This window comes from Artemia sp. Qi Xiang Cuo, chromosome 17 (genome assembly GCF_049724085.1).
Source record: "Artemia sp. Qi Xiang Cuo chromosome 17, ASM4972408v1, whole genome shotgun sequence".
NCBI classification, from domain to species: domain Eukaryota; kingdom Metazoa; phylum Arthropoda; class Branchiopoda; order Anostraca; family Artemiidae; genus Artemia; species Artemia sp. Qi Xiang Cuo.
Genome location: NC_142810.1, coordinates 44453107 through 44478846, shown reverse-complemented (window position 1 = coordinate 44478846; position 25740 = coordinate 44453107). Strand labels below are relative to the sequence as shown.

At 35.8% G+C, this 25740-nt stretch overlaps 1 protein-coding gene across 1 annotated transcript in view; it reads right to left on the bottom strand.

Annotated features, from left to right (window-relative positions):
- The window catches only part of LOC148942241 (HUWE1-associated protein modifying stress responses-like), a 37435-nt gene extending 12503 nt beyond the window's left edge, over window positions 1-24932 (bottom strand). Inside the window, exons 1-2 of the mRNA XM_089103119.1 lie at window positions 24641-24932; window positions 4179-4250 (exon numbers count right to left, since the gene is read on the bottom strand). Of these exons, the coding sequence (XP_088959245.1) occupies window positions 4179-4250; window positions 24641-24869 (301 nt within the window). The 5' untranslated portion in view covers window positions 24870-24932. The remainder of the gene's footprint in view (window positions 1-4178; window positions 4251-24640) is intronic.
- Between the last annotated feature and the right edge of the window lie 808 nt (window positions 24933-25740).

Here is a 25740-nt window from a genome sequence, read left to right as displayed (position 1 = left end):
GATTACTTACAAATATCAAAAAGGGAAAAGCCCTCTCAATTTCCAATCGAAAGAGCCGTTTTTGGAGTTTTTCCGACAACACTATCTATAAAAACCTTATATTCCCCAAGGGCAAAACTTACGACCCTTGTCCTGAGGGCTATGGGGGAAGGGTTATCATCCTCAAAGACATAATTTCCAGACTTTTCAACAACGCTGAACAAAAAGGCCATATCAAAATGTTGATCCGAAATGTTTGGGGAAATTTTGGGAGTGTGGAGGGGGGGTTCTCCCTCCGATTACTTTCAACTATTATAAAGGGCAATAGCCCTTTCTATTTCAAATCGAACGAGCCCTTTTTTAAGTTTGTACGACACCACTTTCTATAAAAACATTAAATGCCCCAGGGCATAACTTGCGACCTTAGCCCTGAGGGCTTTGAGGGTGTTGTCATACTTAAAAACGCAATTTCCGGACCCTTCAACTACGTTCAACAAAATGGCTATATCAAAGTATTGATCGAAGGTGTTTGGAGAAATGATGGACGTGGGGGAGGGGAGAATTTGCCATCTGATCGCCTTTTACTATTACTAAGGGCACTAGTCCTCTCAATTCCCAATTGAATGAGTGTCTTTTGAAGTTACTACGACAACGCTGGCAAAGACCCAATCTTCATAACTTTCATCTACGTTGAACAAAATGTCAAACTCAAAATTTTGATTGGATATGTTTGGGGAAATGATGGGCGTCAGAGGGGCGTTAGTTGCCCTCCAATCTCTTTCGACTACTAAAAAGGTTCGAGCACTGGGATGTTTTATTTTAGTTGTGCTGACTATAACGTGTTTTATTTAAATTATATTAAAAAAGAAACATGCCCCTTACAGTTATTTCATGAGAAAACTTGGGCTCTGGAAAACTTAGCAGAAGATGCTCAATACTTTTTCAAAATATAAATATTTATATATTGTCCAGAGAAATTCCGCGAAAAATTTTCCATAGGTGAATTCCACGAGAGAAACTATCTGTGGAAAAATTTTCCACGGGAGCAATTTTCCTAGAGGGTGGGGGGTTTTCTGGGCAAGAGCTTACACGGAACTGGGTTTTTGACATGATTTAAAAAACAATAAAGTCTTTTTAAGTTCCATGCTTGTTTACCGACTAAAGGCATTGCCGTTACACATACTGATAAACCGTGGATCACAAGCGACCTCAAGGACTTAATTAAGACTCACTGCCGCCTTCACAGCAATGGCGATTCAGCTGTTTCAGCTAAGTTGCGGAACCATTTTGTCAAACTCAACAGGCGGGCGAAGAGATAATATATGAAGGCCAGAATTATGCCTTTACTTACGACAGATCCATACAAATGGCATTCGCAAGTAAAAAAAACTTGTTGGTGAAAAACAAAAATCAGTGACTACAGGGTGTTGAAAGAGGACGGTACCTTTTTATTGGTTAAAGAAGTGAACTCTTTTTTTGTTCGAATCTCTACCTCCTTTCCGTCAATCACCAGTTCAGAAACCGAGTCTCTCATTACTGAAGCAGTGATTGATAATGTAGGTGAAATTTCCAAGTTTGCCGTTTACAAGTAACTTCAGAAGCTGAATAGGAACTGTGCGTCCTACCCTGGTGAGCTTCCTTTAAAGTTGTTACGTGAATTCGCTATTTTCCTTGCCAAGCCACTCTCCTCCATTATTAACCAGTGTTTCCAAGAGCAAGTGTTCCCTAGTGCTTGGAAGAGAGCGTACATTTGCGTCATACCCAAAGTGAACGGTCCCGAATCTTGCGACCAACTCCGACCAATCTCAATAACCCCGAACCTGTCTAAGGTGGCCGAAACGTTTATATACCACGAGCTGATGTCACAGGTTTCTCCTTCTCTTGACCCATATCAGTACGGATTCTTGAAAGGAAGCAGCACAACTATTTACTTAGTGAGAATGTATCACCTTATTGTCGAATGACTTGACCAAGGAAGTGCAATTGTCGATCTTCTCCTAGTGGATTACCGAAATGCCTTTGACCTTATTCGCCTTTTCATAACTGTGAAAAAATTTACGCGCAATGGGTGCTAGCAAGCATATTCTCCTTTTAGTAATCAGTTGTTTTTTGTTTTTATTTTTGCAAGACCGTTTCTAGTGCCTCTACAGCCTTTTCCCTGGAGACACCAACTCCAAAACGGGCTGAGCTCACGTGTGGTGCTCCACAAAACACGGAACTTGCAGCGCTGTTGTTTTTTGCAATTATAAACTTTGTCCTTTCTGAGTTTAAGGACATGTTTAAGTAGGTACACGACTTGTCCGTTTTTCTGAAATATCTCATTAAAAACTCGAAGGCAGTTCCCCAATTCTGTGATGCAATAATGAGCAGCTTTAAAAACCAATGTACTATCAACGGCCTTCAAATCAACAAAGAAAAAACCTAAATCCTTGGTTTTAATCCTCTTAAGAGAGACTTTGTCACTCTTCCTCAACCATATCCTAGTGTATCTTCGGCTTTAATTCTCGGTGTCACATTTAGCATTGACTGCTCGTTTAGTACTCATGTTGATACAATCACTATAAAGGCAAATGGTGCAATGCCAACCTTTATCTTACTAAGTCGTTCCGGTTTTTCTGTGTCCCAACTTAAGACGGCTTATCTTACATACATCAGACCATTTCTCGAGTATGCTTTCCCTGTATGGGGCCCTCAAGTCAACAACACAAGTTACCGAAGCGATCAACTTGAGTCACTACATAAAAGAGCCTTTAATGTTATTCTGTCAGGCGTATATGCAAGTTATGAATCGGCATTATCTGTCCTACAACTACTGTCCCTCTACAAACGTCGTTTGGGTTTCATCTGCAGATTTGACCATTTTTTTTTAGCAGCGAAAAACATAGAGATTCTACCACCGTTATGAGGAATAATATAAACACAAGGTCATCTAACAAAGTGAGATTGCAATTGCCTACTCCAAGAACAAACCGTTTCGCCCATTCGTTTGTTCCTTTTTACCATTTAGTTGGAATTTTTATTCTAAACTATGATTGCATGTATAAGTAAAACTATTCTATTTTTCAAATGACAGTGTGCTAAGGAGAATTTTTTCAGGCAGAACTGTTCTTCAAAGATTTTCCGCAGGGAATTTTCAGCAATAATGGAATTATCAAGTAGGAGCTTTAAGGGAGGGGAGCATTTACGTGGGGAAATTTAACTTGGAGGGAAGAAATTTTCCATGGAGGGGAGCCGTATCCCCCCCCCACCGCCTGTGTTTGTAAAACGATCAGACTTTTTTTAAAGACAAGCATTCTCAGCTGAATATAAGGAGCAGCATAAAAACTTAAAGTGAACAAAAATTATCCCGTGTTTAAGTCGAGTTGCCCCCTCCTCAATACTTCGCTTTTAACGCTAGAATTTTTTTAGAACTTATAAAAAAGCACCTTATTCTAATTAGACAGGAGGTGGTGTTTCAGATGTCATTCTTAAAAAATTCGGGCAAAAAAACAAATTTTAGCGTAAAGAGCAGGTTATTGAGGAGGGGGAAACCCCCTCATATACGGAATAACTTCTGGTCATTTTAAGTTTTAATATTGCTCATAACTTTTAGCTGAAAAACCATGTTTTTTTTTTTATTTAGTTTCATCAAGTAAAATAGCATAGCGAATAGAAAACCATTTATTTTGTTTGTTTGTTTTTTTTGCATGGTTTTCACACGTTTCCTTTCTACAGTTAGGTGTTCATATGTGCATCACCTTAATGGCAATTATTTTATGTACAACACATAAACATATTCAATGAATCTAACTTTTCCAGCTAACATTATAGCCACCCCTCATACTGCAGTGTACTGTAAAGCCAGCTGCTTAGACAATTGCATAATTATTCCTTAGTTGTATAATAACAAAAAGATGGAAAAGGAACTTCAACCAAGAACACTAAGACATATATTTGTAATATCTTCTGTGGTAACAGTAAACATCAAGTTTGTCACATATATGTCAATTTGATGGAATTATTATGGTAAAAGTTTTGCTAATTCACCCTGATATGTAACTACCTAATCACAACACAAACTAATTAGTAGTTTGACATTAGCTGAATCTCATTATGATGAGTCATAAAAAATTATTAAAAAAATAAGATTAGATTTAAAAATTACAAATTAAAAAATTGAAAATGATTTAAAAGAGTAACTAAAAAATTAGAGAAATTACCTTTATATAATGCTGTCACTGTTTCTGCAGCATTCTGAAAAGGCATCCATAACACAGCACCTTGGCAGCGATCTGAAACATTTGATAAATTATTTTGCTAGGTATATACAACAGAAAACCACACGTATCTTCTAAACAAATAGTCATAAATACATACACATCTGGTTCTTTACAGATGGGGAAAGTGGATGAAATACAGAAAAAATTAAGTGTTGGGCTGCTAATTTTAGATTCTACTGATATGAAAGATCTATGGGCCAGTACAAGGTAAAACCCATCTTTTGAGTGCATGTAGATATAAGTTTCATCTAACTAGATTAAGTACTAAGGTGTCAAACACTTATACACATTACAACATTTGTCATTGTTAGGCAGAAATTGAAGGATTATCTAATGACAAAGGCTATATTTGCAAAACAAACCAAAACGAAAAGACACGTAACAGTCATAATAATGGCTATCAAAGCATTACAGAAATACATTTATATATTCGTTTTTGTCTTGGCAGGATTCCAAGTTATACCGTTGACACCTGCAAGGATTTGACATCGAATTTTTCATTCCTAGCTTTAGAACTCTAACCTCTCTTTTATACTGTGCAAAGACAAAGCAGAACAATCCAGCATCAGTAGATATTAGGATATGGATGTTGATCTTTTGAGTATGATCTCTCTAAAATCTCTCATACTTGAAAATGATTATTTTATTCATTTTTTTTACTCCTATTTTGGATCTGTCTTACCTAAGGGTAAGAATTAAGAGAAAAGCTTGCTTAAACCTTACATTAAATCTTCAAAAACTACGAAAATGAAAAAGCAGTTACAATACTGCTTGACTAATGTGCATTATTTGCTTGCCCATTACTGAATGAGTACATCTGCCCTGCTTGTTTCCTAGAAGAAACATTAAATTCCACAAGAACTGACTTACGAGTAGACATTGGAAAAGGCAGGTAGACATATTATTCAACAAAGTAACTGACACGTTGGCAACATGCACCCGCCACTGACCAAGACCTTTTCAAATTAAATTTTAACCGATTAAGTTGAGAAGACAACAGAAACTAAAACACGGTTGATGATTACTTTTATTCTGTCCCTTGCCTGATAAATCAACACACCTTCTTCTTTGGGATAGCTCAGGACTCTTGGCTCTACCTTTGGTGTGAAATTGCTAATGATAATCTTAAAAAAACTTTTATCGTGATTCAGAAGATGCGTGAAAGTTTGCTTGTCAATACATCAAAAAGATGTCTTTTTAGCATTTAATTTGTTGTTCAACACTCCCCTCAACAATCCCAGAAAATATTTACAAGTAGATCTGGTAACAGTTGCAAGCAGTCACAGACATAGTTGCAAGTTGTCGCAATTGGAAGCAGTCACAGTTGCAGTCACAACCAGTCTCATTTACCACCACTATAGTAGTAGTAATAGTAGTGTCCCTGAAATTGTCAAGTTAATACTCTTAAGCGGCGTTCACAAGCGTGTCTAGCTAGAATCCCGTGTCTAGACACGTGTCTAGCCAGAATCCAATATCTAGGCAACGACCGTTCACAAGTAAAATTCGGTACTTAGCTTAAACTACAAATTTAGTTTCAAATTGTCATTTCTAGCCAATCAGCAGAGCTTATGCCGGCGAAACTTTCAAAATTGTAATCCCTATTTTTACTGTCACAAGATAATGGATGAGATAAGCCAAACAATTGCCTTAGTGTGCTTCACTATTATGTCTGGTGTTGCATATTTGCCTAAAATGAAAAAAAAAACAATTAATGTGAAACCAAAAATTAAATTTCAGTTTAGAAATGTAAACAAAAAATGATGAAAATAATGGAACTTGACACATTCTGATTGGCTGTAAACGAAAAACCTAGACATTGAGTTCCAGAGTCTAGAACTCAATGTCTAGCCAAGCGCCTTGTCTAGTGTGTCTAGCTAAGCGCCGAATTTTACTTGTGAACGGTCGTTGCCTAGACATCAAATTCTGGCAAGACGCGTGTCTAGACATGGGAGTCTAGCTAGACACGCTTGTAAACGCTACTTCACCCGTTCCTAAGAAATGGCACATACGCCTTTGTGATAGCCTGAATGCAAATAGTTGTATTTTGATTTAGCATCGAAGACACCTTATAACTGAGAAGTCAACCCCTCTCTTTAGAGCTTCTACCAAGATCTGGGCAAAAATACACGAATCAAATGCTCTGGAAATCTCCAGTACACATAGGACAATGAAATCTCCAGAACCCTCTACATTTGCAAGAACTGTAACCATGGACAAAAACAATGGTCTCGACTAAGTTCTTTCTGAAAACAAAACTGATGCGCAGGTACAGAACATTTTTGGGAAATATCTCTAAGAATAATAGACTCAGATATTTTAAAAGTGGTGCTTGAGACCGTTATAGGCCGATATGATCGACAATCCCCGAGATTGTATTCCCCTTTTTTTGGTATAGGCGTATTCTGGCCAATACAAAACTGTTGAGGCACAATACCAAAAGAAATAGACATTTGAAAAGGTAACGAAAGGTATTGCAACAAAAGACTACTACTATGTTCAAAGTGTTTAGCAGATATTAAATCAACACCGGCAGAAGATTTCTTCTTAATTTTTTTTAGATTAAACTCAATATCGGACGGCGTCACTATAAAAGCAGAACAAATAGAATTCGCAAGCAAACGGTCAAGTTCTTTTTCATATTTACTTTCAGCAACAAGGTCAGGAGCCAAAAACTCACTTTTATAATAATCAATCCAGTTTTTTTCTGGAATACTACCGACAGAAGTCCGGTCACTGCGTTGAAAACTTTTCCATAAAAGTGAAGGTAAACATTGTTGGCCAAAGTTGGAGCAAAATGTCAGTATTGCCCAGAATCCATGGGCCTACATAGTATAGGAGTTATCAACGAAAACAAAGCGCTTCTTGTAGACTGCGCGCTGAGCAACAACTTGATCATAGGTGGCGCATTGTCTGAGCATAAGACAATCCGCAAATATAATCCACACAATCTACAAAAATAAAAAACCAAATTGACCACTTTCCCATTTCGAGAGGTTGGAGAAGCAGCTTATTTGACGTATATGGTTTTTCAGGAGCTGACGTTAATTCAGACCATAAATTGATGATGGCTGAAATACAAATCCAGTTGAAAGCTCAAAAGAAGACAGTGACCAGTACTCATAGGCAGTTTGACACCAATAAACTGAAAAACCAAGACTTATAAAAGGATTTCTGTATTTCTCTAAAACACAGATTTGAGCCCTTGAATCTAACAGACGAAACTGACAATTATGGTGTTGAAAATATCTGGTTGATAATCAAGAATACCTACCATGATGCCGCCAAGGCAAGTCTTGGATATAAGAAAAGAAAGAAGGAGGAATGGATATCGGACGAAACATGGAAATTCACTGAACAGTGCAAGGAAACAAAGAGAGATATCCTGAATCCATCAAGACCTGAAGATAAAAACTCTCTGCATCTACGCTATAAAAAAGAGGATAAAGCTGTCAAAAAGAGTGCAAAAAGAGACAAGCAAAACTCGATAGAAGAGAAAGCCACTTGCCAAAGAGGCTGCAAAGAAAGGTGACTCCAGGATGGTTTACTGACTAACCAATGAGATAGTTGGAAAAAAAAAAGTGAACTGCTCTTCACTTGTTAAAGATGAAAACGGGAATGTAATTTCAGATCCCAAGAAAGCAGACGAAAGATGGGCATCCCATTTTGAAAATATACTTAATCATCCCCCACCCCATGACCAAGAAATTGTACCTGACATCCCATTTTTACAAATTGACGTAAGTGCTGATCCTCCCAGCACTCTAAAGGTAGAAGAAGCTATCGAAAAACTTAAAGATAGACGTGCACCGTCTATCAATGGCATAATGGCAGAGATGCCCAAAGACATCCCCTTGAGCCTGCTTAAATGTAAGGACTGCTCTCCTAGTAGCAATTTGGAGCATGGGAAAGGTCCCACGTATTTTGGCTAGAGGTATTCTAGTCAAACTGTTTAAGAAGGGAGATCCTTTTAACTATGACAACTGGAGGAGGATCAACCTGACTTCAGTGCCAAGTAAAATCTTGGCCACAATTATATTGCAGTGTTTGAGAGTGGCTCTCGACTCACATCTAAGGGAAGAACAACATGGGTTCCAACACGGTAAATCATGCTCTGACCTTATTTTTATCCTTAGACTTATGGTGGAAGAGTCAAAAGAATGGAATAAAAACCTTTATCTGCTCTTAATTCATTTCAAAAAAGCGTTTGACTCCATTGATTGTAATGTTTTATGGAAGATTTTGAAATTTTATGGAGTACCTAATAAAGTAGTCCATATAATAATGGCCCTCTTTGAAGAGAGCAAATGTTGTGTCAGAATGGAATATGGGGAGACATGATTCTCTAAGATTCTCTCTGGGGTGAAACAAGGATGTGTGTTATCCCCATTCCTATTTGTCCTAGTAATGGATTATATCCTACAGCAAGCATCAGGCTTTGGTGTAGAAGTGAGTGATCAGCAGTTCACAGACTTAGACTTCGCAGACGACATAGTACTCCTAAAAGAGGTGAAGCAACGTTTGCAGCTACTACTTGACACCATAGTAGACAAGGCTGAGAAAGTGGGACTAATAGTAAACGTTGGTAAATTGAAGAACATGGCCACATCCGACTCACCTTTGATCTTTAAATACAATGGAAAAACGACTGAACAAGCCCAGGAGTTCAAATATTGATTCAGAGTTCATAGTGTGAAGACGTCTTTTTGGATTTTGACATAAGGATTATAATTTGTATAAACGGATTATTTCGCTGAGTGATAATTCCCTTGTGAACTGTGGATACTTTGGATTTTCATATTAATACTGTTATGATCAGTGACCTATATTGGAGGACAATAGAATTAAAATAATATGATTGCCCTTGGGGCATGTTTTTGAAATGTCTGAAAAGCTAGTTTGGAATGCGATCTTGAGTTTTATGAAAAGAGCAATAAAGACAAGAAATCAGAGGACTGAAATCGTTAAAAAGAAAATTGAATTTTGTAAAAAAGACGTTATTAATGATGCAAAAATGATCCAATGGGAAGCAGCTAAAATCAGCACAAGAGTGTTTATTAAAGTAAACCCGCATGACAACGTGATTGAAATGATTTGAGTCTTTGAGGACTGCGATAAAAAAAAATATTGATCTTCCGACGTTTGTCATTGTAGAACCTGCTGAGGTCCCCTATGTCCATGGCGAAGTGTCTGCTGTTCTTTCTAGATAAATAACCCAGTTGTGAAACATGATAGATGCCTTTATGACTTATAAGAATTTAGGAACGCCCTCCCTTACATCTACAATAAATGACTCTGGAAAGCCATTGTATGCAGTTACAGTGAAAAATACTCCTCGTGTCCTAGACAAGCCTGGTCTAAGGAAAGAATCTCTTGAAAAGCTATGTGGGAATACGTGTGATAAAATTGTCGAGCTACAGCCGAATAATGAAAACTGGCGTGTCGTCACTGCCTCAAAAGCAGATGCAGAAGCTGTGCTGCAGGCTCTCGTGATTGGTAGCCCATACATCCAGGCCAAGATTAAAAGTAGTGCCTACTTTGGAACCCTTATAGGCATCTCGGTTGATTTTCCAAAAGATGATATACAAACCCAAATACCTAAATGCAATAATGCCAAGAAAATTGGTCGCTCCCGTTCGTTCAAGTTGCAGTTTGAGTCAAAAACTGATCTAATCAATGCGATAGCAAATCCGCCAGTGATTGGTTTCGAGAAAATTTAGGTTTCAGAATTTTTATTTCTTCTTCCAAGGTGCTACAAATGTTAAGCCTATGGGCATATTTCTGGTAGATGCAAGAACTCTTATGTTTGTTCAATTTGTGGTGAAAAATGACACTCTAACTCTAAATATGATCCTTGTTCTAGACTAAAATAATGTACACCATGTAAGTCTGCTGATCATCCCTGCTATAGCTATAAGTGTCCCGTATCTCAATCTTTGTTAAAACAGAATTCTAAATAGTGCGGTACTCAACTTCGATTAAGTCGTGGAGTATAAACAGAAACGTTGATGATTAAATTCCTATTTTGACCCAGTTACTCAAAGAATTTGATTTTACACGAATCCAAGAGCATTTTTTGTCAGCAGACAGAAGGGAATTGATTAAAATCTCGTCGGATTGCACAGTGTTTTTCTCTCCGGCAAAAATAACAGCAGCTTGTGGACACCCCTCCGACGGCCTCTCGATTTTTACTCGTTTACCCTGTAAATTGATCGAAGCAGGGGATCAAATTCTTGCAGTTTCATATCTGAACACGTCCATAATGAATGTTTACCTACCAACAAAATATTGTAACAATAAATCCGAGGCGAAGTTTAAGGGGGCTTGCAAGAAACTGTGTAAGCTGATCAAGAAAAACGCAAAATCCGCAGTCCCTCGTTCGATATTAATAGGTGACTTTAACTGTGATTTGACTGATAAAACGCTCCCCAGCAGTCAGCTTCTTTGGAGCTCCATTCCTCCTTCGTATTCATTAGTTGACAAAAATGAATCCTATACCTATGTTGGCCCCAGCTCTTCAACTTCGAACCTCGATCATGTTATTTCTTCCTTTTCGATCAAACAAGCCACCGTACTTTGTGAAGGCTACTATTCGGACCACTTACCTATTTGTGCGACAATCGAGTGCAATGTTGAAAGCAAAACTCCGCAAGAGGGAAAGTGGTTTTATGTTCAAGAATGGAGTATTTATGTCTGAGTGTGACACGTTACTCAACAAAATAAAAATTCCTTTTTACCTGCTTAGTTCAGAATGCAGGTCATATGTCAGAAGGTGCGAGATTGAAATACAGATTACAAGCTACCTTGCAGAAATAAATCATACGCTTCAATGTACGGAAAAGTGTGCAGTCCCATCTAGACGTGTTCGCAAAAAGACAGAAATCACCAACTGGTCTAAAAATCAAAGTCTTGTTGCAGCTTGTAATTCAGCTAAAGTGTGGCTCCAAATCTGGAACGAATCCGACAAACCACGCTCCGGTATAAAAAAACAAATTTCGTCTGAAGACAAAAAGAAAGCTCACAAGAGCTCTTAAAGACTAAAAAATAATGTTGATTCAAAAAAATGTTGATAAGATAGCTAGTGATCCTTCACTTTTATGGAAAAGTTTTCAACGCAGTGACCGGACTTCTGTCGGTAGTATTCCAGAAAAAAAACTGGATTGATTATTATAATAGTGAGTTTTTGGTTCCTAACCTGGTTGCTGAAAGTAAACATGTAAAAGAACTTGGCCGTTTGTTTGCGAATTCTATTTGTTGTGCTCCTAGTGACGCCCTCTGATATTAAGTTTAGTCTAAAAAAAAAATTAACAAGAAAACTTCTGTCGGTAGTGACTTAATATCTGCTAAACACTTTGAACATTGTAGTAGTCTTTTGTTGCAGCACCTTTCGTTACTTTTTCAAATGTCTATTTCTTTTAGTATTGTGCCTCAACAGTCTTGTATTGGCCAGATTATGCCTATACAAAAAAAAGGGGAATATGATCTCAGTGATTCTCAATCATATCGGCCTATAACGGTCTCAAGCACCACTTTTAAAATATTTGAGTCTATTATTCTTAAAGATATTTCCCAAGTGTCCTGTACCTGCGGATCAGTTTGGTTTTCAGAAAGAACTTAGTCGTGAGCATGCTCTTTTTTCCCTTTTTAAGGTTCTTGCAGATGTGGAAGATTCCGGGGATTTTCTTGTTCTATGTGCACTGGACATAGGCAGGGCTTTTGATTCGTTTATTTTTACTCAGATCTTCGTAGAAGCTTTAAAGAGAGGGGTTGACTTATCAGTTCTAAGGTGTCTTCGATACATGTATAGACGTCTTCGTGCCAAAATAAAGCGCGGTTCAGAGCTTTTTAATGTGCTAAAAATTCTTTCATATATTTTTGTCTTGCTGAGGACGGCCCTTGGACATAGGGCCAAAACATTCATTCAAATTATCTCCACTGCCTTGCAAAAAGATTTCCCTATTGTTCTTCGTACTTTTGTTGTTTGTTTAGACGTGTCTTTACTTACGTATGCTGATGATATCCTGAATCTGAGTCGCACTTTCTCTGGTTGTGAGAGCACTTTTTCGAAGTTAAAACTAGAATATCAGCAGATTGGTTTAAGTTTTTATGTGGATAAAACTGTAGCTTTCGGTTTTAACCTCAAAGGATACTCTGATAAATCCCTCCAACTTACTGAAACTTGTATCCCCCTCTCCAAAAGCCTTATTTATCTGTGAATGCCCATTGGAAATTCAATTAAGGAAACTATTAAGCTTGCCATTCAAAATCTTGAAAAAAAGACAAGGTTAGCTTATGCGTCACTTATCTCTAACGTTACACACCTTAGTCGTTTCCATCTTTCTAAGCTTTATAGTTGTCTAACTGTGCCTCATCTTATTACTCTGTCTCCTAATTGGCTATTTTTTCCTGCTTCAAAACAAACTTGTTCATCGGATTTATTTTAAATTTGCTAAATTCCTTTTACATATGCCCCCTTGGACTAGTAACTCTTTTTTGTTCCAAAAATTCAAGCTCATTTTCCCTTCGACAATTATTGATAAAAGAGTAAAAGATTTTAAATCCTACGCCAGTAAACTAAATGATGATTGGTTCTCTTTATTTGTATAGGTATTTTTATGTCTTTTGATTTTTTTTTATCTTTTGATTATGATATATGATTTGTGATTATGTCTGTGATTATTGTTACTGTAAAAACTACTTATTTTTGTTCAGTGTATAAGTTTTCTTGTCTTTTTTCTTTTGTTTCTCTTATGTACTCTGTCATTAGGGGACTTGCGTCCTTTTTTGTTTTGACAGGTTATAAATAAATTGAATTGAATTGAATATCTTGGAAGTTGGATTGAATATGATGGCGGAACAGTCAACAAGATTACCTTAGACCTTAAATCCACCTGTGCCGCCAGAGGCACCCAGGGCATAGAAAAACAAGATATCAACAAGATAAAAAGGTTGTTTTTATCAACAAGATAAACAGGGAAATTGGACAAGCAACATCAGCATTCAACAAACAGAAACCAGTAGGGCAAAACAAAAAAATTCTTTGCATCTAAAGCTCCGTCTGTTGAATAGCAACGTCGTGTCCATTCTCCTTTATGCAAGCGAATGCAGGAAGCTGAATGTCCAGCTGGAAAAACGTATCCTAGCATTTGAAAATGTCTGCCTCAGAAGAATCCTTAATATTTCATGGCAGGACAGGGTCATGAACGTAGTGGCCCACAGACGAACAGGTCAACTGCCAGTCACTGATCTCCTGAAGCAGAGAAGATGGACCTCTCTTGGTCCTGTCCTCTAAATGTCAGGAGACGGTCCTCTGAATGTTCTCTATGAGTGGCAACCTGAGGGTGGGCAAAAAAGAGGGCAACCAAAACACACCCTCCAACAACAGTACAACCAAGACCTGCAGAGTGCTGAACTGTTGTCACAGCAACAGGACGTCACGGCTGCTGCTCCACTCCTGGACGTCTGACAAGGCTTTCTTGATGCCTTATGTGTCACACCTGGCCCTGGAGGAACTAAGGTCTAAGGTAAGGCACAGAAAGCACAGAGATCTTGCTGAACAAGTTTCTAAAACATTCTCTCAAAATAAAAAGAAATGCAACAACAATTCAACTGTCATGTTGTTTACTGTGGACATAATAGAAAATGTTGTTACTTTCCAACATGCATAGCCAAAAGGGGATATTTTCTCTATTGAAATTGGGTTTTTAAAGGGATGTTGGCCTCAGTTAAGGCTACCCAATAATACCAGAAAGTACAATTTTTTTTTTTTTGCTGCCTATAACATTACAGTGAATTTATTGTGTGTCTTCTACTTTTTTGGTAGTGGTAAATATTTTAAATAAAGAAAATTTTCTTATTTTGCAGAATTATGCTTCATAATTTTGTTCAACGTACAACATTAATATGGGACTTTTGGCCAAGTAAAACTGCGTTACATGCTTAATATAGACTTTTACCATTGGAGCATTATTTGAGTCAAAGCTAAAAGTAATTTTATGTCAGATGTGCACTTTTTAACTTTGGGAAGCACCTCTTCATAGGAGTAATAGGACATTGGTTAAAGTAAATTTCTATTGTTTGAGGTTTCTGTTAATTAGGCTACTATTTGAAAATTTTAATAAGAAATATTAAATCTTGATATTTTTCTTCCATATTAGCAATATCCACAATCATCTGGCATCTAGTTTTACTATAAAATGTATTGAGATCTTTTCAAAGAACTCAATACCAAAGCAATAATTTCATAAGATAATGAAAAGTGTAGATAGATATCTTTAACTTTAAAATGACACACTAGCCTAGCCAAAAAGTTAAACAAGGTGTCTTTCAAGGAAACTTAAGCACATAAAATGGAATTTCCAAAAGTAGCAACATGTGTAGGTTATGCATAAAGAGTTTTAAAAGGTAGGCTCACATAAAGTGGTATGTTGATCATTTAGCTAGCAAATTAATCAAGAAAAAGAAAAATTGCAAAGGTCTAGATTAGGGGATGTTGAGAAAAAAATATGCTAAGAAAACAGTTCATACTTCATAGTATAAAGAATAATTGTAGTAAGCACATTTTGACTGCAATCTCCTAAATTTTACCCTCTCCCCTAATGTGTAAATATATAGCCCAAATTATATATTTCCCATTCATTCTACCAATCAATCTTCCTTGTTTCAACCCATGTACCTGTAGATTGAATCAACTGTGACAAAACACGAATCAGAAGAACAAGAGTGACAGGTGGTTGAATGCATAAAAAATATATAATTTGGGATACGTATTTGCACATTAGGAGGGAGCTGGGGGTAAAGTATAATGGGGTTGTGGTCAAAATCTGTTAGCTACAATGATTTTGCATATTATGAAGTGGGAATTGTTTTCTTAACATGTTTTCTTCTCAATAGCTCTTAATGTATATATTTACCAAATTTACTGTAGTAGTCATTATCATAGGCAGCGCAATCCCAATGCCTAAATAATGAACAATGTTGGCACAATGTATTATTTTTTTATACCAGGGCACTTCGTATTGAAGTTGTCATAGAAACTTCGAAAAGGGTTCATTCGATTGGAAATTGGAGAGGCTAGTGCCCTTTTTAATAGTCGAAAGTGATTGGAGGGCAACTAACCCCCCCCCCCCCCCATGCCCATCATTCCGCCAAACACATCCAATCAAAATTTTGAGATAGCCATTTTGTTCAGCGTAGTTGATTTCCTGATAGAAAATGTTTTTGAGGAGGACACTCCCATACAACTCTCAGGGCAAGGTTTGTAAGTTATGCCCTGGGGGCATATAAGAACAATGTTGGCACTATGTATTATTTATTATTTTTTTCCTTTAGAGCAGGGCACTTTGTATCAAAGAAGTTGTAGTAACTTCAAAAACGGCTCATTAAATTGGAAATTGGAGTTGCTTGTGCCCTTTTTAATAGTTGAAAGTGATTGGAAGGTGACTAACCCTGGGGGCATATAAGGTTTATATAACCCTGCCCTTTTTAATAGTCGAAAGTGAGTGGAGTAATTACCCCCCCTCTCACGCCCAGCATTTCCCCAAACACATTCAATCAAAGTTTAGAGATAACGATTTTGTTCAACGTAATTGAAAGTTCTGAAAATTGTGTATTTGAGGATGACAAACCCCCCAGAATCCCAAGGGCAAAGGTTGTAAGTTCTGCCCTGGGGGCATATAAGGTTTTATATAGATAGAGTTGTTGTAAAACTTCAAAAGGGGCTCATTCAATTGGAAATTGCGAGGGCTAGTGCCCTTTTTAATAGTCGAAAAGTGATTGGAGGGTAACTAACCCCACTTTCACACCCACCATTCCTCCAAACACATCCAATCAAAATTTTCAGATAGCCATTTTGTTCAACGTAGTAGAAAGTTCCGAAAACTAGGTCTTTGAGAATGACAACTCCTCCCCAGCCCTCAGGGCAAGGGTTGTAAGTTATGCCCTGGGGCATATAAGGTTTTTATAGAAAGGGTTGTTGTAGAAACTTCTAAAAGGGCTCATTTGATTAGAAATTGAAAGGGCCAGTGCCATTTTTAATAGTTTAAAGTGATTGGAGAGCAACTAAAGCCCCTCTCACGTCCACCATTTCACCAAACACATCCAATCAAATTTTAAGATAGCCGTTTTGTTTAATGTACAGTAGTTGAAAGTCCTGGAAATTAAGCCTTAGAGGATGACAACCATCCTAACAGCCCTTAGGGTAAGGGTTATAATTTATACCTTGGGGGCATATAAGGTGTTTATAAAAAGCTTTGTCGTTTCAAAAAGTGGTCATTTGATTGGAAATTGAAAGGCCTAGTGCCCTTTTTAATAGTCGAAAGTGATTGGAAGGTTTGACATTTTTATGGTAAAGATCCATGTGAGTATAATGTATTATTTTTTGTTGTTGTTGTTGTTTAGACAAGGGCCATTTGTATTGAACTTCGAAAAGCGCTCATTCGATTGAAAATAGAAAGGGCTGATGCCCTTTTTAATAGTCAAAAGTGATTGGAAGGTAAGTAATCCCCCTCCCACGCCCCCCCACCCATTTGCTCATTATGTTTAAAAAATAAATGTTGCCTTAAGATTAAATCAAAATGTAGTTTGTTAATGCTAATTCCAAAATAAGGCATCTCAGCAGTATCCCAAGAATGACTGAGGGTATTATGTTCAAACTTTTGGGGCTACTTCTGCTCCTAAAATTTAACCAAATCAAAATAGTGTAAGTGTATCCAAGCCACAATTCATATAATTATCCAGTAAGCTTATCGCAGATCATTTCTGGTCTTCGTTCTTGGTGCGAACAAAAAGCTCCACCCACTTATTTCTGCATTAGCGGGAATGCGGGTTAGTCTGTTTCTGATTGTTTCCAACAAAGTGCATTATTTGTAATAGCGGGTTTCCACTTGTTTCCGATTAGATCACAGTCTAACTTGTCTACCCATGAAAAGATCTAACTTTGCTTATGTTTATATCTGCAAAAACGTTCTCCGGAGCACTCGCACCCTGGTCCGGGTTTTTATAATGGGTGAGATAGAGAATGATCATACTGGATAATTATATGAACTGTGATCCAAGCTATCAAAGAAAGTAAACAGATTTTTTGGCAAATGGTATCCAATTTTCCATTTCAGGTCAACTAGAGGAGGTATGAAGCTAAATTAAACACTACTATTTGTATCCAGATTTTTAAAAGGGTGTATGTGGTTAAAAGTTGCTGAAAATTTTTCTTCAGCATACAAATAGCAGGCCAAACTATAAAGTATTAAAAAAAAGAAAAGATTTAAAGTACTATTTTCTTTTTCCCTGAAAAGACTATGTCTATATAAAACGAAAAGAAATTAATTAAAAAAAATTTTTCCACAAAATAAGTTTTTCAAAGAAAAGTAAAGAACTCCATTAAACAAAGAAATGAGCAAAAATAGAAGCAAAAATCTACCAAGCGTGAAACTACCACAATTCAGCATCAGTAAATAAATGAAACCCAAAACGAACAGAAATTAACATAAGTTGGGCTCAAAACCCCTATGCCTTCCCAAGGCCAGAACATAATTTGCACTTTACTGTAAAAAATACAAATGAATGTGCATTGTCAGTTTAATATACATATACTGATATTTAGTAATCAAAATGTTAATATTTTTTTATTTATTAAAGTTATGAAAGTAAAAACATTTATATTTTTTTCAGTAAAGTGCAAATTCTGTTCTGGTCTTGGGAAGGCATAGGGGTTTTGAGCCCTACTCATGTAAATTTCTGCTCGTTTTGAGTTTGACTTGGTTATTTATTGTAATTTCTGTTCGTTTTGGGTTTCATTTATTTATCAATGCTTATTTGTGGTAGTTTCACGCTTGGGAAATTATTTGATTTTATTTTTGCTCATTTTTTGTTTAATGGAGTTCTTCACTTTTCTTTGAAAACTTATTTTGTGGAAAAAGTTTTTTTAATTAATCTTTAAAATGAACACTGGATTGAACTAAATATTTTGCTAAGCCTATTAGTCAATAGGCTTATCAAGAGGAACTTTATAAAATTTTGAAAACAACTTTTAAAATCCTAAAATACTGACATCACTCCTAAAAGTGGTTCATTTGGTAAATATAGAGCAGTCTACATTTCTACTACTACTATTACCAACAACTCACCAAAGCATCAAGCTACCTGTGCCTAACACAGCTACAGATGCTCCTCCTCTATCTCAAGCTTTTCAAAACCTTCCTTTTTACACCCTTCCAGGAGGTTCCCATTTCCCTTAAATCTTTCTTTATGATATCCTCCCACCCCAACTGTGGATGACCAGCTTTCTGTTTAGCCCTAGACAGTTTGCTGAAAAGGACAATCTTCAGTAATCTGTCGTCCTTCATCTGCAGAATGTCCCCAAACTATAACAACCTTTCTCTCTTTATAGCCCTAGAAACGAGTATTGAACTGCACTTATTGTACAGCCTACTGTTTGAAATACAGTCAGTTAGCTGGATACCCAGAACAATGCATAGGCAATTTCTCTGTGAAACATCTAGCAAATCTTGATGTTTTTTGAAGCACTCATGCTTTAGAACTATATTTGACCGCTGTCATCACTGTATCTTCCAATATCTTAATCTTGGTTTGCAGATGTATCTTCCTATTCTTCCAAACTTTTTTCAAGTGTGATAAAATACCCCAAGCCTTGGCTATTCTACTTTTAACATCTTGACTGTTCCCACTGTCTTGACTAATAATACTACCAAGGTAGGTGAAGCTGTCCACCTGATCATTCTTTTTGTTACCCAATGTCACTTTTTCATCTTCACTTAACTTGCAAAACCCCTAAAAGTTCATTCATTTTGCTCACACTTTCATCTATGATGCTTAAATCATCTGCATAATCCAATTCCAGGAAAGTTTTCCTTTCCGTTTGATTCTGTGTTCTCCCATTGCCTTTCCTATGCTCCTTCAGGCAAAGTCCATCAAAATGATTCATATAAAGGGGGATAGAACACAACCCTGCTTGACTCCTGATTTAATAAAAAAAAATAGCTGCTAATCTTGTTTCCAGCTTAACTGCAGCAATGTTATACTTGTTCATAGCACTAATCACTTTAATGTATTGGTCTGGTATACCATACAAGGATAAGACCTTTGCTAAGGTTCTTCTATCAACAGAATTGAAAGCTTGCTCATAATCAATAAAAATGAAGAACAAAGGTGTTTGATAGCTCAGGCACTTCTCAATTATTAACCTAAGAGAGAAAATTGGGTCAACACATCCTTTACCCTTTCTAAAACTGCACTGTTCTTCTCTTATAAATTTGTCTACAGCATCTTTCAGTCTATTTTCTATTCTCAGTTTTTACTTTCTCTAGTGTTTTTATTCTTTAGTTTATTTTATCCTGACGAGGTTTTATCAGACAATTTTATTCTCAATCTCAAGTGTTTTTATCCTTTAGTTTATTTATCCTGACAAAGGATTATCAGACAACTTGATTTTGCTATTTATGACAAAGAGACATCATATTTGGGCTTTGCCCACAAGAGCTATGTCTTGTTTTTGAATTAAATGAATTTGAATTAGTCTCAAAAGTATCATATTACTAAGTAATTTACTACCTACAGAGATCAGGCTAACTTCCTGAATTTGTACTTTGGAGCAAATTAAGATCCATTGTGATCTATTAATTGCTCTGCTCCATACTTGATGATGTGAATAATTAAACATCAAATGAAATCCAGCGGGTATTTCCAGGGAACACAATTACATTCAACATCCAAAGACTTCTTGAAAACTTTATTATTGGGTGCTTAGACTGTTTTATTTAAGAGAGTATTCCAGTGATTTACTACACTGCAGGAGAAAAACTGTTGTTGATGTTGAGTTTTGAGAGAAGGCATGAGCAGCTTCTTTGAATATCCCCTCCTGTCAGTGACAATATTTTGGGAAATTGACAAATGAATTGAGAGGGGGGGGGGTCTAGTGAAGTAAGCTTATATGTCATAAGTATATCAGCTCTTTGTCATTGATAAACCAGTGTAGATAATTTTAGCTCCTTTAAATGTTCATCCTAAAGCTTGTCTCTCATCTTAGATACTGCCTTTGTGGCTCTCCTTTGCACCCCTTCCAGAAGCTTTACATCACCCCTGTACCCTAGTGATGCTATGCACATTTCAAAATCAGCCACTGGTCTGAAAAGGGCCTTGTACAACCTCACAAAAAGACGGAGAGACCTACTGGATATAGTTTTTTTCAAGAGTGCTAGAGCAGAGTTTGCATGAGACACAGTCTTCTTGCTGTTTGAATAGAATTTACAATGGGTGTCAACAACGATTCCAAGATTCTTGTCTTCATCCACACTTTGCAGCTCCTGAATGTTATTTACAGCTGGATTGATGATAGTATACTTGAAACCTGGGTTGGACTTGCCAAAATGAATAACATAGTTAGGTACATAAGTGTCAGGTGTGTGCATTTTATGATAAAAGCATGAAATTTGGCAAACATGTGCAGAAAAATATGGAGAATCTGACTGGGAGCAGAACCACATTTTCCAACATGATTATGGCGCCGTTTTGTGTTTTTCCGTGGGGAAAAAGTAGCTGACTTTCAGAGTGGGAAAATTTTCCAACCAGAGGATTGTTTCTGACTAATTTGTCTCTCCTGATCCCAAAAATGTGCTTACTTTTTTTGTCTGACTCCTGGTTACTGAGTTATCATCATTTTCACCACTATGCTCCATGCACTTCTGAGTAGGCTAATTTCTGCTTTCTGACTTTGTATTTTTCATCATAATTGCATAGAAACCAGTGAACATATTATGGAAAATGTGAAGAATCAACTAATTTGCAAATTCAAATTTGTCTCCACGGTTCTGTGCTACTTCATATTTTTTTTTTGCAAAGAAAAAAAAAACATGAATTTTGAGAATGAGCAATGAACAAGTTTAAGATCTCTTTTCTGACTAATTTGAGTCTCTCAATTCCAAAAATGTGGGTATTTTTGCAATTGTCTTCTTGGTTCAGGATCTACCAGTTTCATAACCACAGTTTCTATTTCATACTCTAACAAGAACTCATACCCTCCCTATAACATTCCAAATGAGATCATATGTTTTTACTGTAAATAATTAATTACCATTTCACATCTTGTCAATAAACTTTCAGTAAAAAAATCATTTATTCAACTCAAACAGCCTGACTTAAGGAACTTTGGACACAAGAAGCATACTATTATGATGATAAAATGTAGAATACTAAACTACCTCAGGTATTTTGTACAAAGGTTTGTACAAAGTTAGTGGACCTGTTTGAGAGTTTCAATTTGGTTTGATACTAACTCTCTTGCCTTAAATGTTTCTAAAACTAGTTTTTTAGTTTTTCTTGTATATCTCAGGCTTGTCCTCAATTATCTGAAATTCATATATCCAAAGGCTTTATTAGTAGACCAAAGGATGGCCATGTCCATTTCCTAGGTATCCTCTTAGATGAAAATTTATCTTTTAAACACCATATTGATTAATTAAAATGAAGGTATGTAGAAACCTTGGTATTATAAGAAAACCAAAACATATTTTTCCAGGACCAATTCTAAGAATCCTATTTCATAGCTTAATTCATTCTTATGTTTTCTATTGACCTGTCATATGGATATCTACTTTTCCTTCTTTTCTCAAATCACTTTTGAATACTTATGATAAAGCTATAAATCTTATCCAGGATGTAAAATTGTTTGGCAATTAAACTGTTACTTGATATTAAAAAACTTTATATTCTTTCCTGTGCATCTTTTGCTTTTCTTCAACTTCATGGTGATATTCCTAGGTCCCTTATATTTATGTCTACTTTTGTATCTGATTGGTCAAATTATCAACTCTGTTGTTCTCTAAATATCCTAATTCCCCATACACCAACAATAAGATCCAATTTTAATCCTCTTGTTGCACGTCATTTGACATGGAATACCCTTCCCAATTTGGCTTGAGAATGCCACATGTTTGGCACCATAAAAAGCAGGTAAAAAAAAGTATTTGTTTTCATGTGATTAATTTTCTTTACTTTTGCCCAAATAAATTTTTAATTTTTCATGAATCAAACTTTACTTTATAATTTGTATTTATTTAAATATTCTTTTCTTCTCCCTTTTTCCCCTCTTTCTCTGACTGTATTTCTTTTTTCTCTGGTGACAAATGCTGTTGCACTTTCTAGTCTGTTGGCACTTCCTTGATACCTAGGGAAACTTTGAATAATTGGGAGAGTGGCTAATGCCTTGAAAATTACCATGCTCACTCTTATAACCTTTATTATACAGTGGTTTAATTAGGGTTCTCATAAAATTGCTAGGTACTTCCTCTTTTTTCCAAAATCATATTCATAATCTTCAGTAACTTATTTCTAACATCAGAGCCACCATTTTTGGACCCTAGATAATGATAATGTGTTGATAGGCAATTATAATTTTTTTTTTCTCCAGGTTTTGGGGATAAAAAAAGGGTTAAAACATTGGTTTCAAACTCACTATTTTATTATAAATCCATTTTGTAAAAGTTGTATAATTAACATTGATTTGTCATAATTAAGTTGAATAAAAAAATTCAAAACAATTCTGCCATGTAGTTTGCTTATTCTATTATACTGCTTGAAAACTACTGTTTTGACCAAATGTTGAAAAATATCAAAGCCAACAGAATAAATATGACAAATGGCAAAATTGTTTGAATTTTTTTTTTATCCAGCTTAATTGTGACAATCAATACTTTGTGGATAATACAATTTAAAAAAAAATGGCTTTACAATCAAATAGTAAGTTTGAAACCAATGTTTTAGCCCCTTTTTATAGGCCTACCCAAAAACTTTAAGAAGAAATTATCATTTTCAAGGGTTCAAAAGCAGTTTATAATTGAATTTATAACAAAAGCAATTGTTATATTCAAAAAAAGCATAAAAAAGGCATTATGTCATATGTTTACTTTATTTGAAGGTCAGAAATGTGAACTGCTATATATTTACCCTTCACTCTCCTTTAGAAACTACCCTAATTGAACTTTAATTGAACTTTGTTCAATTGATTTAACAGCAAAGAAGCAACATCAATGAAACCAAGAAATGGAAAAATGCATGGGAAATATGTAATTTGGTTCATATAGGCCTACTAGGAAATAATGAGGCAAGGGAGATAAACTAAAGTGAAGTAGCCTACTTTTAGACTAGAATGACAGCCTAAGTAACTGTTTTGGGATTTTTGGAGTTAGTCACAACATTATAGGCCAGTGCTTCTTTTGGAGTAAGCTTAACACCAATATTTTTTTTTTTTTTTTTACAATCAAAATGGACCCAATTTACTGGTTTAGGATACGGTACCCAGCAGTTGAGCAGCTCTTTTGACAGCAAAATCATTGTAAGATCTCTATTATACCACCTAAAAAGCAGATTATATTGCTGCTGGATATATCAATTTTTTTTTACCAGTATGTTTAGCTTGAATATTTTAATGATATATAATACTCACAATATAAAATATGCTGATAGACTTGTCATACATTAGAATCTTGGCTACACATTTAAAGCTTTAACCTAATCTTAAGAAATTGGGTACTTGTATGATGTACCCTCTACCTAATATTCTTTTAATATGTTTCTCTGACACTCAATCCTAATAAAATATACCAAAGTAAGATAAAAATATAATACTTAAGAAAAAATGTGGGCTATACTATTGCAAATTGGGGGGGGGGGGTAAAGTATAGCAGATATGCATGCCTAATAATTAAGTACAATTAGCCGTTTCTGCATATTATGAAGTAAAAAAAAGTTATAACTTCAAACTGTCCAAATACTTTAACTCCACCCCTAATGTTCAAATATATATCCCATATTATATATTTTCTATCTATTCTGTCACTTCTCTTTGTCTTGTCTCAACCTAAGATGAAAAAAAAAAAATCAACAAAAAAAAGTTCTATAATGCATCATTGAACAAACAACTTGTGCAGTAGGGGGTTTATCATACAAGTACCAAAAATTGTTGTTTAATCTTTGATACAGTATCTTAAAGTTAGAAAAACATATCCAAAACAGACACATATCAACAACCTTGGACAGATTTAATCTAAGACAAGTGTTGTGAAATAGAGTAATTTTATTTAAATATATATGCATTTAAATAGGTAAGTTTCATCTAAATTCAAATGTTTTCCAAGACAGTAGTCAGGTAATCCCAACTGGTCTAGGCTATTCCTAACCATCAACCAATCACAACTAGCCTATCTAACCTTATACACATAATGTCCAAAATTAGCAGCCTGCTGTATATGTATAAGAAATAGACCTTTAAAATCAGAATATCTGATCAAAATTAGACACTGGCCAAGTACTAGGGATCTTTTCTAGACTAGCCATAGGCTATATGTGCAACCAAATAAGAAGCTAGGTCTACCAAGTAGTTTAGACTAGTCAACCTTTATATAACTGAGCAACAGCCATCGCAGATTCTTGGAAAACATTCCACAGCTCCTGAGAATTTCTTTCACTTTCAATTTTGAACTCTTCATCATAGTCTTCAGCTTCAATACCCTCTACACACTGCCTTTCATAGGATGATAACCACCCTTCATCTCCTCCAATACCAAGTGAGGAAAAACATGGAAGAAAGTTACTTTGATTATTGTCATCCATGTTTTCACTCATCACGAACACAAATTCTTGTGTTTATTATCTTTCCAGAAAATGCGCTGAGTTAGAGGAATAAATTTGGGAAATTCTTCCTGCTATGAGCACTAATTCTTTGACGCCATCTGTAAGCTTTATTCATCGGAATTTGGACATCAAAATTAAATATTGAGAAAAAAAGTTCAAAGAAAAAAAAGAATTCAAATCTTTAAAAGGAAAAACTGTGGTTTAGGTCTCTAAAGCAAAAAAAGGCAAATAACTAACTGTAAAAGGTTTAGAGAGAAAAAAGAGCTTTATAAAAAAAAAGAAATAAAAAACATTAACAACAAAACCCGAGAAAATTCGCTCACCAGGAATTAAAATTCATAAGCAGACAAACACTGTCCTTTTAGATTACTGAGAAATTTATTTAAATCATCAATTGTTGAAATAGCCTGAGGTTATGGTTCCCACGCCCGAGGGCCAACATGCCTTATGGAAAAAACGGATCGCTTTGTAATAGCATGAGTTCACCAAAGTAGTGGCGATGCTCTAGTTGAGTAATTATAGAAATTAACACCACTTGTAAACATTTCCCTAAAACACTCAAGTAATAGCGTGCGTGTATATTAAAACATAAAAACAGCATTATAAAAAGCGGAATAAATCAGCAATCGGTAATATATTTAGTTGATTATATTAATGTCGAACAGACATATTACGATTATCTCCATTTAAAACACGTAGGAAATTATTTTTTAAGCTTCTAAGGAAAAAACACCGCAAAAACCAAAATTCCTTAGCTTCGCCATAAGGATTTCATTGTTTACTGCATAAAAGGCTTTCATAATGTCCAAGAAAAACAAATGTAACTTTCCACCCTTGGCCCAGAACATCGTTCACAAAAGTC